This window comes from Rhipicephalus microplus, chromosome 7 (genome assembly GCF_043290135.1).
Source record: "Rhipicephalus microplus isolate Deutch F79 chromosome 7, USDA_Rmic, whole genome shotgun sequence".
Taxonomy (NCBI): domain Eukaryota; kingdom Metazoa; phylum Arthropoda; class Arachnida; order Ixodida; family Ixodidae; genus Rhipicephalus; species Rhipicephalus microplus.
Window position 1 is genome coordinate 156,073,485 of NC_134706.1, and position 13,467 is coordinate 156,086,951.

Below are 13,467 nucleotides of genomic sequence, written 5' to 3' on the forward strand. Positions count from 1 at the left end.
GCACGCGGACTGCCGGAGGTCATTGCACGAGCACAGGTGTTCCGTCCAGTGCTCCGGGCGAGCCCACGCTGGCTGGGTTCCACCACCGCCATTCCCCGGAGCCTTTGCCTCCGGACGGCAACGGCCAGACGTGTGTCCACAATGCCAGCTCGTGTGTCACAACCGCGACAGCACTCATGCCTCATGCGTGTCTGCCACCCGTTGCCCTACGTCGGCGATGACGGCGTGCTTGGCGTCACACATTGCGGCAACTTTTGGGCAGCCCTGCTGCGCAGCCACGGGTTGCGGTCACGGCCCTGAAGACGGCGCAGGCGCCTACTCGGCCTGTCCGACGCGGTGTCCCACCACTGGTCGTGTGCCCGACTGCCCACCGCGCACTTGGTGGTATTGTTGGGACACGTTCCTGCGGGCGTCGGCACGTCTGTCTATGCCGGCACGTCAGACGCCGTTCAACTTTGAGGTCTGTGTTGCGTCGACCCCAACGTCAGGACCCGCACTGCCGGCCCTCTGCTGACGTTGGCAGCATGACCTCGCGACACACGGTCCACTCTCGGCCTGTCCTGCCAGGTCACCGTGAGACCCGCTTGTCGGCTACCACAGCGACCCGGCACTTCCTCCTTCGTCCCTTGCGCTTCTCCCAGAGTCGCCCACCAGAGACCCGCTGCTTACCGATGGCCCATCAACGTTGACAACCTAGACTTTCCAAATGAACAGTTTATGGATTGTCGTTCATGTATATAGCTTTTGTCACTATTTTTTCTTTTTTTTCCGTATGCCTTCGAATAGCCCAAAGCGCTAGGGGGGGGAGCCCTGTAGTGCCATCATCATCACCATCATTTTCTTGATCACCGCGCCGCGCCTCTCGCGCAGCTGATGCTAGCTCGAGCTGCGCGAGAATTAGAACGGGCTTCTGGCCTGGCGGTTTGGGACGTGGACAGCCACCGCGGCTCCGCTTCAGGCGTGGAATAAAGTGGCGAGAGAACGACACGACCACGTTGGCCGCCGTCTCGTTTTCCTCTCCCGCTACAGTATTTTAAAAACATCAAGTACAATTGCGAGCAAAACAAAAGGGAACACTGAATGTCTTTCTTAAGGAATGACTAAACAAGAAGCGCAATAGTCACTTCAAAGGAGTGTGTTCCTGCTTTGCACAACTCATGGCATCAGCACTGCGCTTTGCAAATGCGTTCTGCAGCTAGGATCTTCTGAATAGGACTTTAGGGTTTTCTTTTATATTGTTCAAAAGTGTGCACTGGCACTACAGTAAATGTGGAATCACTGTTTCAAAGACTTAAATAAGGGCTCATCTGTCTCAGATGCGTTTTCGTTTTACTTTTTCTTACTATTGGAATACGCCTAAACATGGGTGGGGATCGCTAGGTGGCATCGAGGAGCGCGGGCGTGAGAACGTTGGCTCCCGCTTTTCTAAATGTTTTCGGTCATTTCTTTGCTCCAATATCACTTGGCTTTGTGCTTATTCAGTGGTTTTGTGCTTTGTCAGTGTGCTTTGTGCTTATTCAGTGTGCTTATTCAGTGGTTTCAGTGGAGTTGCCATTTTTGGCGGTGAGTGAACTCTCAGAGATATTTTTGGACTTCACCAGTTGCGACGCGGCGAGCGTCCTCGCTAACCCTAACCACACGTAGGCTGGGCGAGCAGGTTGCCATTACACGTAGCTAAGCGCTCGGTCAGACGCAGCAGCTACTGGATCAACCTCCGTACGTCACAGCCGACAACAAGGCACTGAAAATGCCTTCCACGATAACAGTGGAGGGAATGGAAGTAAGCGTGGATATCTTCGACGGACCAGGATGGGCCACTGCCATGGGACGCCGAAGACAGACGACTCCGCCGAACGAGGTGCTGGCCACTGGGACAGTCAAGCACAACAACCAGCCGAAGCACCCCAGGGGCTTCAACGAGTCACTCGGCACTACACCGTGTGGTATCCGCTTCCAGGCTACCCCGCCTACCCAAGTACAAGATCAGGATAATTATGAGACCCAGAGGAGGATTGGACGTAGCCAGAGTCGACCTCGTTTTGCTGGCGAGAGCCGTCATCAAGGCCGCCCAGATCACCGACGAACAAGCACGAGAGGACACGATCTGCCCCAACAATATGCAAAACATCATTGTTATTTCTACGCCGTACCAAAATAATGCTACATCATACGTGAACGTGCAGAAACTGCACACAAAGCAAGGCTCGTTCAAAGTTGCCGCATACGTGGCTGCGCCTAATAATACATGCAAGGGCGTCATCAAGAACATTGACTTCTCCCTTGACGACGCGAGGCTCAAACGCCTGATTGTGCACGACCGAAAACCCACTGCCATCGAGGCAAGACGCATTAAAAAGACCAAAGTCGTCGCAATCCTCTTTGACGGGTTGCGTGTTCCGAGCACAGTGATATGCGGAACCGCCATGGTTACCTGATCGCTCTACAGGCGACAGGTCGATGTTTGCAGAACGTGCGGAGGAATCAGCCATCGCGTCGATGTTTGCTGGCACACAAACGCAACGAGCAAGAAATGTCACAACTGCGGTGAAACGCTACAAGAAGATGGCGTGCATCACTGCAAGCCGAAATGCAAGCTTTGCGATGGCAATCACCCCACCGGAGATCCCGAATACAAAAGATGCTTCCACATTCTATGCATAGTGAGAAGGAGAAGAAGACGCAGAAAACAAGAGTGGCAAGCACAACAACGTCAAGACGCACCAACATCTGTCACGTTCAAGGAAACTTGCCACAACCAGGTGCCGGGACGAGAGAACGCCTCGAGCGTCCATCACCGTTCTCCATCCAGGGGGAGATCCCGATCCGGAGGGCGTTCCCGATTCAGAAGGCGTTTTCGATTCAGAAACCGTTCTCGTTCCGGAGGGCGCTCCTCGACCTTGTCGAGATTCGACAACCGCCTGTCCTCTCGGGAGTGCTCAAGAGCCCGCTCGACAACGAGACCAAGAGCCACGCAGCAGCAGCAGCCGAACAATGGCTCCTGGGCCAGCAGGGTTGCATGTGAATCACGAAGCACAAGTAGCCAGCCCAAAGGTAAGGCACAGCCAGAGCATGCTCCCGATTCTCGTATTGTAGTGCTTGAACAAGAAATCAGGGCCCCCAAGAAGGAACTTGAAGAGCTCCGGGCCTCAATTGCTAGAATAGAGAGCTGCCACGGAATTGAACTATCGAGCTCACCAGCACCACCGACAACACGCTCACAACAAACGATCCACACCACACAGAAACGCAAAGCCGTAGACAGTGACAGCGACACGACAGACGAGATCGAGATGGTCTCGATCGATAAACAAGCCCCACTGACAAATGTCGAGTCCGCGACAACTAAGCTCAACGACAAAATTGATACGTTGGCGAATAAGCTTGCCAAGTTTATGGAAACTTTTAAGACTTATACTGACAAAGCTGACCAGAGGTTCATGAGCCTGGAGAAGATGGCAGCCAACCCACCGGTGGCAGGTGCTCCTCCGAACCTAAGCGCGGAAAAACAAGCGGTTACGGCAAGCGTTCCGAGCATAACATCTAGAGCTAAAATCCGACCAGTCAGAGCACGCAATCTTGCGGAAATAACGAGCCGTCACGCACACAAACTACCTAGTCAAAATGGCCGCTAACCATAACAAGAAAAAGATCAGGCAGTTGAACTGTACCTCACTTCAGAAACGCAAAGCAGAACTAACACAACAATTGCTAGCCTGTAAAAAAAGCCGCATATAATATTGCTACAGGAATGCGGAGAAAGCTAAACTGCTAAAAGCATTGGTATATAATGGTACAAGGTAGACAGGCCGACCATGCACCCTTAGCAGAACAAGACGCGAGGAGTGGCTACCTTCATCTGGAAGGTCATAATGTTCGCTGAAAGGGACGCCCCCGTATACAAAAAAGGCCTGGAAACGGTCCTGGTGGAAATCTTACCCCACAGGGCTGTTAAAAGAATCATCTTTGTGCTCAATATTTACAGTCCTCTATTATATAAGAAAAGAGATTTCAACAGACTGCTTACCACGGCGGTGAAAATGACGCGTGACAAGCCGCTCATAGAAGCGGGCGATTTTAACGCCAGGAGCACCGAAAGCGGATCCTTAAAAAGTGAAGGCAAAGGCAACAAGTTAGCAGGAAGCGCGAATGCGCTGGACCTGCAGCTGATAAAAAACCTTGCCCTTCCTTCAAGAAGAGGTAATTCGGTACAGCGGGACACAAGGCTGGACCTAACCTTCACCAAGAACGTCAGAGCTACCTTGGATAACCAAGCCGAAGACCAATGTATCGACCACTGCATCTTGAAAATTACCGTTGAGAACGAGGCGAAAGCGCCAAGAAAATTCAAAATCACAGACTGGGACCAGTTCCGTAAAATACGGGAGCAGAAGGGCAATACAGAAATATCATATGAAGCCCTCCTAAATGGACTAAAAATGGCAGCGAATAAGGCAACCAAAGAAGTCGAGACTGATGAATCCATCCAAGTCACGGACTCTCACCTGGCCAGTTTGCTGCAAAGAAAGCATGACCTAAAAGAAGCTTGGCGTAAAAACAAGCTCAACAGACACTCACGCACAAATATCGCGGACCTTAGCCGCGAAATCAAATCCGACGCTGAAACGCTGTCTGCCCAGCAGTGGAACAACACATGTGACGAAGCAGATGGCAAAATGAGGAGAAGAAGCAAATGGGGGCTGCTCAAACACCTTATGGTGGACAGTGACAAACCCACCAGAGGCGGCACACAGCTGCAAATTGAACGATTGGTGCACAAGCACACCCAGGGTAGTGGTGGATCCCAAGCTCTCCTCAAAACGCTGGGCCAAAAAATATCTCCCACTGGAAAGCAAAGTAGTAGCCTGGGAAAACAAAAATCCCTCATATGGAGGTCGACGGCAAGAAAAGCTAGAAGAACCATTCAGCGAAGCTAAAATACGGTACGCTCTACAGCAACTCAATGACATATCGGCGCCAGGGCCATATGGCATCGACCATAAACTGCTACTGAATTTAGACAATAAAGCATTTGTAATCATTACTAAGAAGATAAATGAGGCATGGGAAACGGGTACCGTGCCTAAAGAATGGCGTTGTGCCAAGGTTTTGCTTATCCTGAAACCTGAAAAAACCCTGAGCATCGATAACTTAAGGCCCATATTACTGACATCTTGCGTTGCAAAAGTAGCTGAGCATGCAATACTAAACTGCATCACGGACCACATTGAGAACAATGGGCTCTTTCAACACAACATTATTTGGCTTCCGCAGGGCACTGTCAACACAGGATGCCATGTTGATGTTAAGACAACACATCACATGGCCTCCTCCACACGTTTGGGCGTGTGGAGGAGGCCATAACATATGTTATGGCCTCCTCCACACGCCCAAAGCCATATTAACCTTGGACCTCACCAAGGCCTTTGACACCATAAAACATGAACACACACTGGGTGAAACATCGCACATGAATTAGGGGAGAAACTCTACAACTACATTAAAGGCTTTCTGGCGAACCGAACCGCCACCATACGCATAGGAGAGCAATGTGGCGAACCCGAATGACTCGGAAATATTGGCACCCCACGAAGATCAATGCTCTCGCCATTGATCTTTAATGTGGCAATGCACAGGTTGTCGGAAAAGCTCGCTCATATCCCATGCGTCCACCATGCCACATACGCGGATGATAATACCATAAGGGTCCCATGTGGCCACTCATATGGTGCCTTGGAAGGAATCCTTCAACAAGCACTGACTACAACTGAAGAATTTCTCAAGCCAACTGGACTCGCACTGTCCCCCACTAAATCTACTCTAACGCTCTTTCACCCTCGACGAAAATCGGGCGAAGAGGAGCAGCAAGTAGTGCGCAAAGCTGAGAACAACCAAACAAAACCGCAAGTATATAGGGTCAAGGTACTAGGGCTAACGTTAAGCGCCAAGGAGGGCCTCAACAAAGAAGCACTCAAGTGCCTTGAAAAAAGCACGAACAATTTTTCAAGAGGCACTGCTAAAATCGCCAACAAGAGAGCAGGCCTACCAGAAGACAATATCGTGAAGGCGTATCACGCCTTTCTCGTAAGTCACGTAGCATACGCGTTCCCGTTTCTGAAACTTACGAACGCTGAAATCAAAAAGGTCGACTCCATGCTCCGCAAGGGACTGAAAACGGTACTCGGCTTGCCTGATAGCACGAGCGACGAGAAACTCGAGCAACTCGGTCTGCACAACACAGCCGAAGAAATTTTTGGGGCTCAGAGAGTGGCACAGATCACACGCCTGTCGTTGACGCAGGCAGGCCCTCTCATCCTACGAGACGCAGGCATTTGCCCAATTTTTCAACCAGAGAAAAGAACACAACTTGGTAATGACATGAGGAAACACATTAGGGTTGAGCCAATCCCCCGCAACGTTCACCCGACGTTCAACAAAGGGTGAAGGAAGGACAGTGCAAGGGCGCTCATAAACAAGGCAAAAGAACACAACTCGCACGCGCTATTCGTAGATGCCGCCCGCTACTATGGCAGGGAGGCGTTTGCCATAGTGGTGTTTGATATAGATGGAAACCTCATAAACGTGGCAACCGTCCGAAAAACGCCATGACCACGAAGCAGAGGAAATGGCGATTGTGCTAGCCTTGCAAAGCTGCCAAGCCTACTCCACAATATACACAGACTCTAAGACGGCGGCACCAACGTTCGCGGCTGGCCATGTAGCTACAAGAACTGAAAAACTCACCGTCACCGCAATAAGAGAGTACGAGAACAAAGAAACACTTGTTAAAGAAGATAAAGCTCAGATCTACGTACCCTGGTTCCCAGCCAACATGGGACAGTTACCGGGACTCTACCACTGCAATCCCAACGAAGAGGCCAACCCCCTGGCGCGTGAGCTCACATGCCGCACCGCGCACTCCGACTTCTCGATGGATGAGCGGTACGAGAACCACTACAGCCAGGACGAAGCACTCACATACCACGATATCACTTCACATTACCGGGGACAAAGACGTGCCTTTTCAGCACCGCACCCAAAACTTAACAAAGCACAATCTCTGACTCTAAGAAGATTGCAAACACGTATGTACATAACACCATCCACCTCACGCAGAGTCGAACCCGACACACCACTCACACGCTCCCTTTGCAACCATTCCTAATGCAATTTCGAACACATGCCCTGGCTCTGCCCTAACCACAGTGCAGCACAACTGTGTACCCAAGAGACTTGGCAGGAAGCCCTCAAGAGCAGTGAATACAAGCAGCAACTACAGGCGGTCCAGAGGGCCCGGGATATCGCTACAAGCCTTCGGCTGCCAGCGCCATCCTGGGCGGAGCCTCCAGGTTGAATTAAGGGTCGGAATGGCCCTTTCTCAGCCTCCTCAGGATATGTTTTAAATAAAGTCAATCTCTCTCTAAACATAAGTATTTATTTTCGGCAAACATCAATACCATAAAAGCGAAACGCATTTAAGCAGATTTTGTTTTTGATGCCGTGACAGTGGTCCTTGTTTATTGATCTATATTTTTATGCAGCACGTAAAAAAAACTGTATAAGAAGCAAAACTCACAGGCTGTATTTTTTCTTCTTTCAAAGTTACAGATAGCTTACTAACACGGGTCTTTCACACTCGTCATAATTTTGTAAATATAACGTGTTTTTGTATTGGAAGATCTTAGCGCTTTACAGCGCATTACATTTGGCAAGTTAGAATGGGCAGATGCCATCTCCTGCCATTGCAAGCATCGATCTACATCCTATAGTAAATATATAGGCTTGCCGTATGAGTCTTCTTTGTTATTTGCTTGTTCTCTAGGGTTCGAATCAGGGTCCACTGGGTGCCAGCCCGGTATTCTGCCACTTAGCCACACCAGGGCTTGGGACTTGTTGGCAAACATGCCTTAGGCAGGCTTGACGTCGAGAAAGCAATCGCGGTAATACGACTTAAAAAAAGTTTTTAAACAGCGAAAGAGCAACCGGTCGTCGCACAATGCGAATAGCGTAACGACTAGGTCGCGCAGTGCTCAAACCCATTACAATAGCGTGTTCTTGTTCCCCCATTAACTGTGCCGCATACCCACTTCAGCCATAATTCCTCATAGTCGTCAGCTACTGCATGGACAATCGGCAGAAAATTCTTTGCAAGTGTTTAGCGGATACCACGCTTCTAAAAATGACGAAAACTAGTGTAGCAAATGCCAGCCTATTACCCAGAAAATTACCACCATGAGACCAAGCTTCAGTAGAAGACGTGTATGAGCCAACCGTGTCGTAAATTCCGACCTGAAGAAGCCAGTAGACACCGGTAACACAAGGCCATGATCACTTCGGTGTAAGCAACGTTGATGTGGTTCGTTGGCTCATAATTTTCGAGGTGTCAGCAAGCGCTGTGTATGCGATCTAATTGTCATGCTAGCGAATGTTATAATTTATTGTTATCATTAGCATTATATTTCAGTGTGCTTTAGGACACAGGTTCCAAAAATTACCAAGGAACACGCTCACATTACAAATCTGTGGCTTTTTCGTCATTTATTTGGTCATCAGCTTGCTGCAAAGAGAAATTCAGAATGTTTGAGCAGATGATAGCCGATGACTAATTGACATGTTTTAAAGATGTGTTGGCCCTGTGATGAAAAAAAAACACAGCATATCCACGAATTGAATTATGATGAATGGCGCAAAGCGTCTTTTAGTCGTTCAGCGGATGTTCCAAGGACTAAACGTGACAAATATGTTCCTACTAAACAACTAAGCTTACTACTACTACTACAACTACTATTACTACTACTACCACTACTACTATATACATTGGGGACGCACGACCTATGAATTAAGGAGCTTCGCACCTAAAACGTCAATACAAGATATCCGACCCCGATCAGTTATGTGACAAATAAGAAGGAAGTGCTAACTGTGTGTTGAACCAGTTAGTGTTCGGCAATGTGACAAACATCGAGACAAAAGTAGAAGGAGCGTAGTACACGAGAAATGGCGAAGAAGCAGCACTTCTTAAGCAACGTTGAACACCTACACCACATGAATGCAATGTCTCCTTGATAAACCACCTCATGTCGTTTATCCAAATGCGTACCCGTTAGCCACAACCTCTGCGGTGAACTCAAAGTAGCGAGCCCTCCTGTAAACATGTCTGTGTGTTCTTTGACACCGACTTCTTCAGGATCCATCATTTTTAGCGACCTGAGTTGCACTCTATTTTATATGCAGAACCAGTTTTTCAGAGCTAGCGTCATGGTTTGCGGTGATTATAACTTTCCAGGCATCAATTTGGTCGATATCAATGAACCTTCGTGTCATTCCAGATTTTTTAGATGTCGTTCTTTCTTTCAAATTTGCTCAATCTGTTCGAATGCCAACTCGTAGCAGTAACACTCTCGATGTCGTCCTCAGTGAAATCCTGAGCTTACGCAATCATTATTTTCCATTCATGGCATTAGCGATCATAATTCAGCAATTTTCAACCTTGAAAGTGCCATTTCTTCGCGACAGCATTCAGCAAAGTACATTCGTGATTACAAGAAAGCAAAATCCTTTAGAATCATTCAATTATTTGCAGTATTTATTGAACACTTTGAACAATCGATTCGTAACAGGTCTACCGATGAAAAGTGCTCCTTGTATGAAAAATAGTCTCCTTATTAGTATGAGATGTAGCTTCAGTCTGCATTCATGGTGATGCCGGAAATGCATGGTTTACAAAATCAATAGCAAAATTCTACAACAAGAAAAGGCGACTATTCAAGGAAGCAAAGCAATCCTCTTCTGCATCTTAACAGGAAAAATACGTAGAATGTCTGAATGAATATACTAAATTGCTGAGGAGCACTAAACGCCGCTTCTATACCACAGGCTTACTTGATATCCCCCGAACTAATACAAAATGTTTTGGACTTCCTTAACTCTGGACCACAGTGGCTTGCATAAAAACTCTTTAGTAAATCAAAAGGGTTCTTTTGTTGGGAAGGATTTTCGTTCAAACGTTATGAATACCCACTTCACCTCAGTTTTCAGTTACGATGCGGTAGAAAATAGTCCCATACTGCACAATCCAAATTTTCCTCTTATGCTTCCAGGTAGCATGACATGGACAACACGTTGCTGAAAGTATCATTTTTGTCCTGCTGCAGTTGCCACGCAGGACGCATCGCTTTCTAAATTACCAGGCAGTGGCCTTGTGCGTTTTCTTGTTAATTTCTCATTTATTCTAGTAGCTTTTCAAGATGAAGCATTTCTAAGCGAGTTTAGACGACTTACCATATCTGTCTATCTATCCACCAACAACATTTAGCTATCCGGGCCGTTTGAATCATGGGAGCTACATTGAAATTTGTTTCGCATAATATGACTCTATGGCTAGCACAACTGACTAGTTATAGGATGAGAGTCTGGAAATGTATGTTATGAATGTGAAGTCTTTGTTTTCATGGTCTTGCTGCTGCTCTTGCGGTGGTTTCGTTCATGTGTTATATAGGTAAACTGGTATGGTATCACATGAATGCATGATTATTGTAAGTGATAGGCCCTGATGTGTAAATCACAACAGCATGTCATGGAAGTCAAGATTACACGTCGTGCTCAAGGTACACTCGCGGTCTTTTTGCTAGCTTCACCTATATAATATTTGGTATTACGGCACGTCAATAGATTTTGAACGCAAATTACACGTCCAAACATTTTATTAGTGGTATGCGCGTCATGTAACATGATTACATGCTACGCTCACAGAATGCTTGTGGCCAGTTTGCTTGGTTCACATATACCGGATTTGGTATTACGTGCCATGAATAAACGACGAAAGCAAATGGCAGGCGCGAACATTATAATCATGACATGGAAGTCGTGTACTGCATAACATACGTGCGCCTCGTAACATTGTGCCGACATAAAATTCACATATCAACATTCCTCACTTATGCTTTGTATATCATCGATTAACACTGCACGTTGGATATGCCGAATTTTTGTACAGCGAATAGCTGTTATCAAATCTGACAAGAGCCGGGTGCTTTCTGCGTACCAGAGGACTACTGCCACTCTAGTTCGTAATCAGCACCTCAGGGCCAGTCATCTCGTTTTCTGGCGCACCTCTGCTCTCCGTGGTCGTCATTCAGTGGCCGCACGAACACATCTATGCTTCAAGCTCAGACGATGTTGCCCTTATGCAGTGCACACCAGGGGTTTCAAATTGATGCATCTCTGGTGTTGGAAGCAAGATTTTCGAAGACGTTCTGGCTACTCAAGTTTAAGCCCTCTACAACAAGCTCTGGCATTATTGTAATAATTATTATTTCATTAGTTGGCCTGCAATGTAGGCATCCACTCTTCAGCACCATATACACAGAAGGAACGCGAACTCTGTTCAACGTAGTCAACGTGGAGAACCTTAGTCTGAGTGGCTCTAGGCTTATGGTGCTCCTCACAAATCTTTAGACAGTGAAGATTCCACAAAGACAAAGAAGATCAAAATGAATGCCCCTAATGGTCTCTTTAAAACGCTATTGTTCATAGTTTGCTCTACGCTGTTTGAGAACGTGTGTCAGTGGTGTGACAGCACATCAACTCTCTTCCACATCGCATTGGGTATCAACTGAAAACAGCCAGTTTATCGAAATGCGTGAACCCGAGCATAAACTTTAATAGCCTCGATTGACCTCCCTTAAGTGGAAGACACGTTAGTGCTCAGGCTTATATGAGCATTTCATGTTCGTGGACCACATTCGCTGAGCGCAGAAGGCCAGTGGATTCCTGAACCTGGCGCACCAACCAATTATCTCGTCAATTCAGTTTAACCACTGTTCATGAATTACCGATGTTACTTTCTCCTTCCTCTTTAAAAAGGGCGTCTTTATGCAGGAAGAAAACAAGATGCGATAAAAATATTTTTTAGCCATTACCTGTTCTTATATTACCATTACCTAATGTTTTTGATGGATGCGCCAATTCTGGAAGGCCACGTACGTAGATTTAGGTGCAAAATATTGAAGTCCAAGATGACAAAACTTCTGGTGCTCTCAATCAAGATGTCTGTCGTAATTATATCGTGGTTTTCATAGTTGAACCGCAGCAAACATTATTGGGTGAAAAGAAGATTACCCATTGGAACCGTTCAGTGGACTACTGAAACGTAAACAAGATTAGAAAGAAGTGTGCTTCCGGCCGCGATTCGATCACGCCCTCGAATTCCGGCATGTTTACGGTACCCTTTTATTGACATTCAATTGAACTATTGAAAGTTGCTACCAACCCGTTGTATATACAAAAGACAGCCTTTGTAATGGTTGTCAGCTTTTACCAGTTGCAAGCTACGCCCTGTGGTACGTGCGATGCATTAGCTACATTCACGAGACCTGTATACTATTGCCTTCCTGGAATCAGAGGGGCTTCCTGTATGTGCTACTTGTGTTTATTTAACTTTGAACAGCTACATAAAAGGACCCTATGTAGTTCTCTATGCGTTTGTCTTAGTCTAACTTCTCCAAGTTCATCCACGTGTTATTTCAGTCAGAGTCACGTTAAATCCTTTGGTTATACTGGCATTGTCTCCGTCGTACAGCATGCTCCAAAAAATATTGCAAATGTCACAAGCTTGCCTGGCCTAAAAAATACGCAATACATTCGCCCGTTCGGTGAGTCATCACTGCTAACACTCAGCTGCTTATTAGAGATCTAGGAATTATGACTAGATCAGTGACAGACTTCCTCAAAGAAGGCGCCAATTTTAACTGGGGTCACTCAAAAGCTGTCCTATCTCTCAAGCTCGTCATCTGCTCGCCGATTTCAATATGTTGACTAATTCAGACCTTTCAGCGCGTACCAAAGTCATTAATATTGTTACAAAAATGCAGTGTGTCGGTCTAACTGTAATGCTTGCAATATTACGTGGTAAATGAGTTAACTGTCTGCTGTCTTCTCTCAGTGATGTTTATTTATGAAGCTCGCATATCTCTCTCTATTGAGTTGTGAATTTTCGCCCTTACCTGCACGGCCGACCATGTAAGTGTATCCAACCACCACGCACTTTGTTGGCTTAACTTTCTGAGAGATCGTTCAGGTCGTCTCGTCGAATGAGCACTCCACCTGTAAAATAATCCTGCCAAGCAGTGTATAATACCCATCTCAGCCTGGATGTTTTACTTTCATTAAAATGAAATTGCATTCGCATCTGATGCAGCTGACGGACAAACGCAGCGATGTTTACATCAGTAAAAGGAAAATCTTCAGCGGCTCATTGAGTTTCAGAAAGTTATTGTTTTTTTTACTCAAGCTGACTGCGTTCTCACTGTCTTGAAAACAGAGTCAACTGAAAGATAGAGTGCCCTTAATTTTACTAGCATAAGAGCAATGATATCATGCATTTGCCGAGTTTTTAGACATGAGTTACTACAGCAACAAAAAATAAAAAAACACACTCTGCGTCGAGCTGTCACAAATAAATCTATTAAC

The 13,467-nt window shown here is 46.7% G+C and overlaps 1 protein-coding gene across 2 annotated transcripts in view; it reads right to left on the reverse strand.

Annotated features, from left to right (window-relative positions):
- The window catches only part of LOC119179631 (pseudouridine-5'-phosphatase), a 102,704-nt gene that overhangs the window by 34,202 nt on the left and 55,035 nt on the right, over positions 1 to 13,467 (reverse strand). For both annotated transcript variants that reach the window (XM_075868335.1, XM_075868334.1), the window contains exon 4: positions 13,002 to 13,114. In XM_075868335.1, coding sequence (XP_075724450.1) covers positions 13,002 to 13,114 — 113 coding nt within the window. The remainder of the gene's footprint in view (positions 1 to 13,001; positions 13,115 to 13,467) is intronic.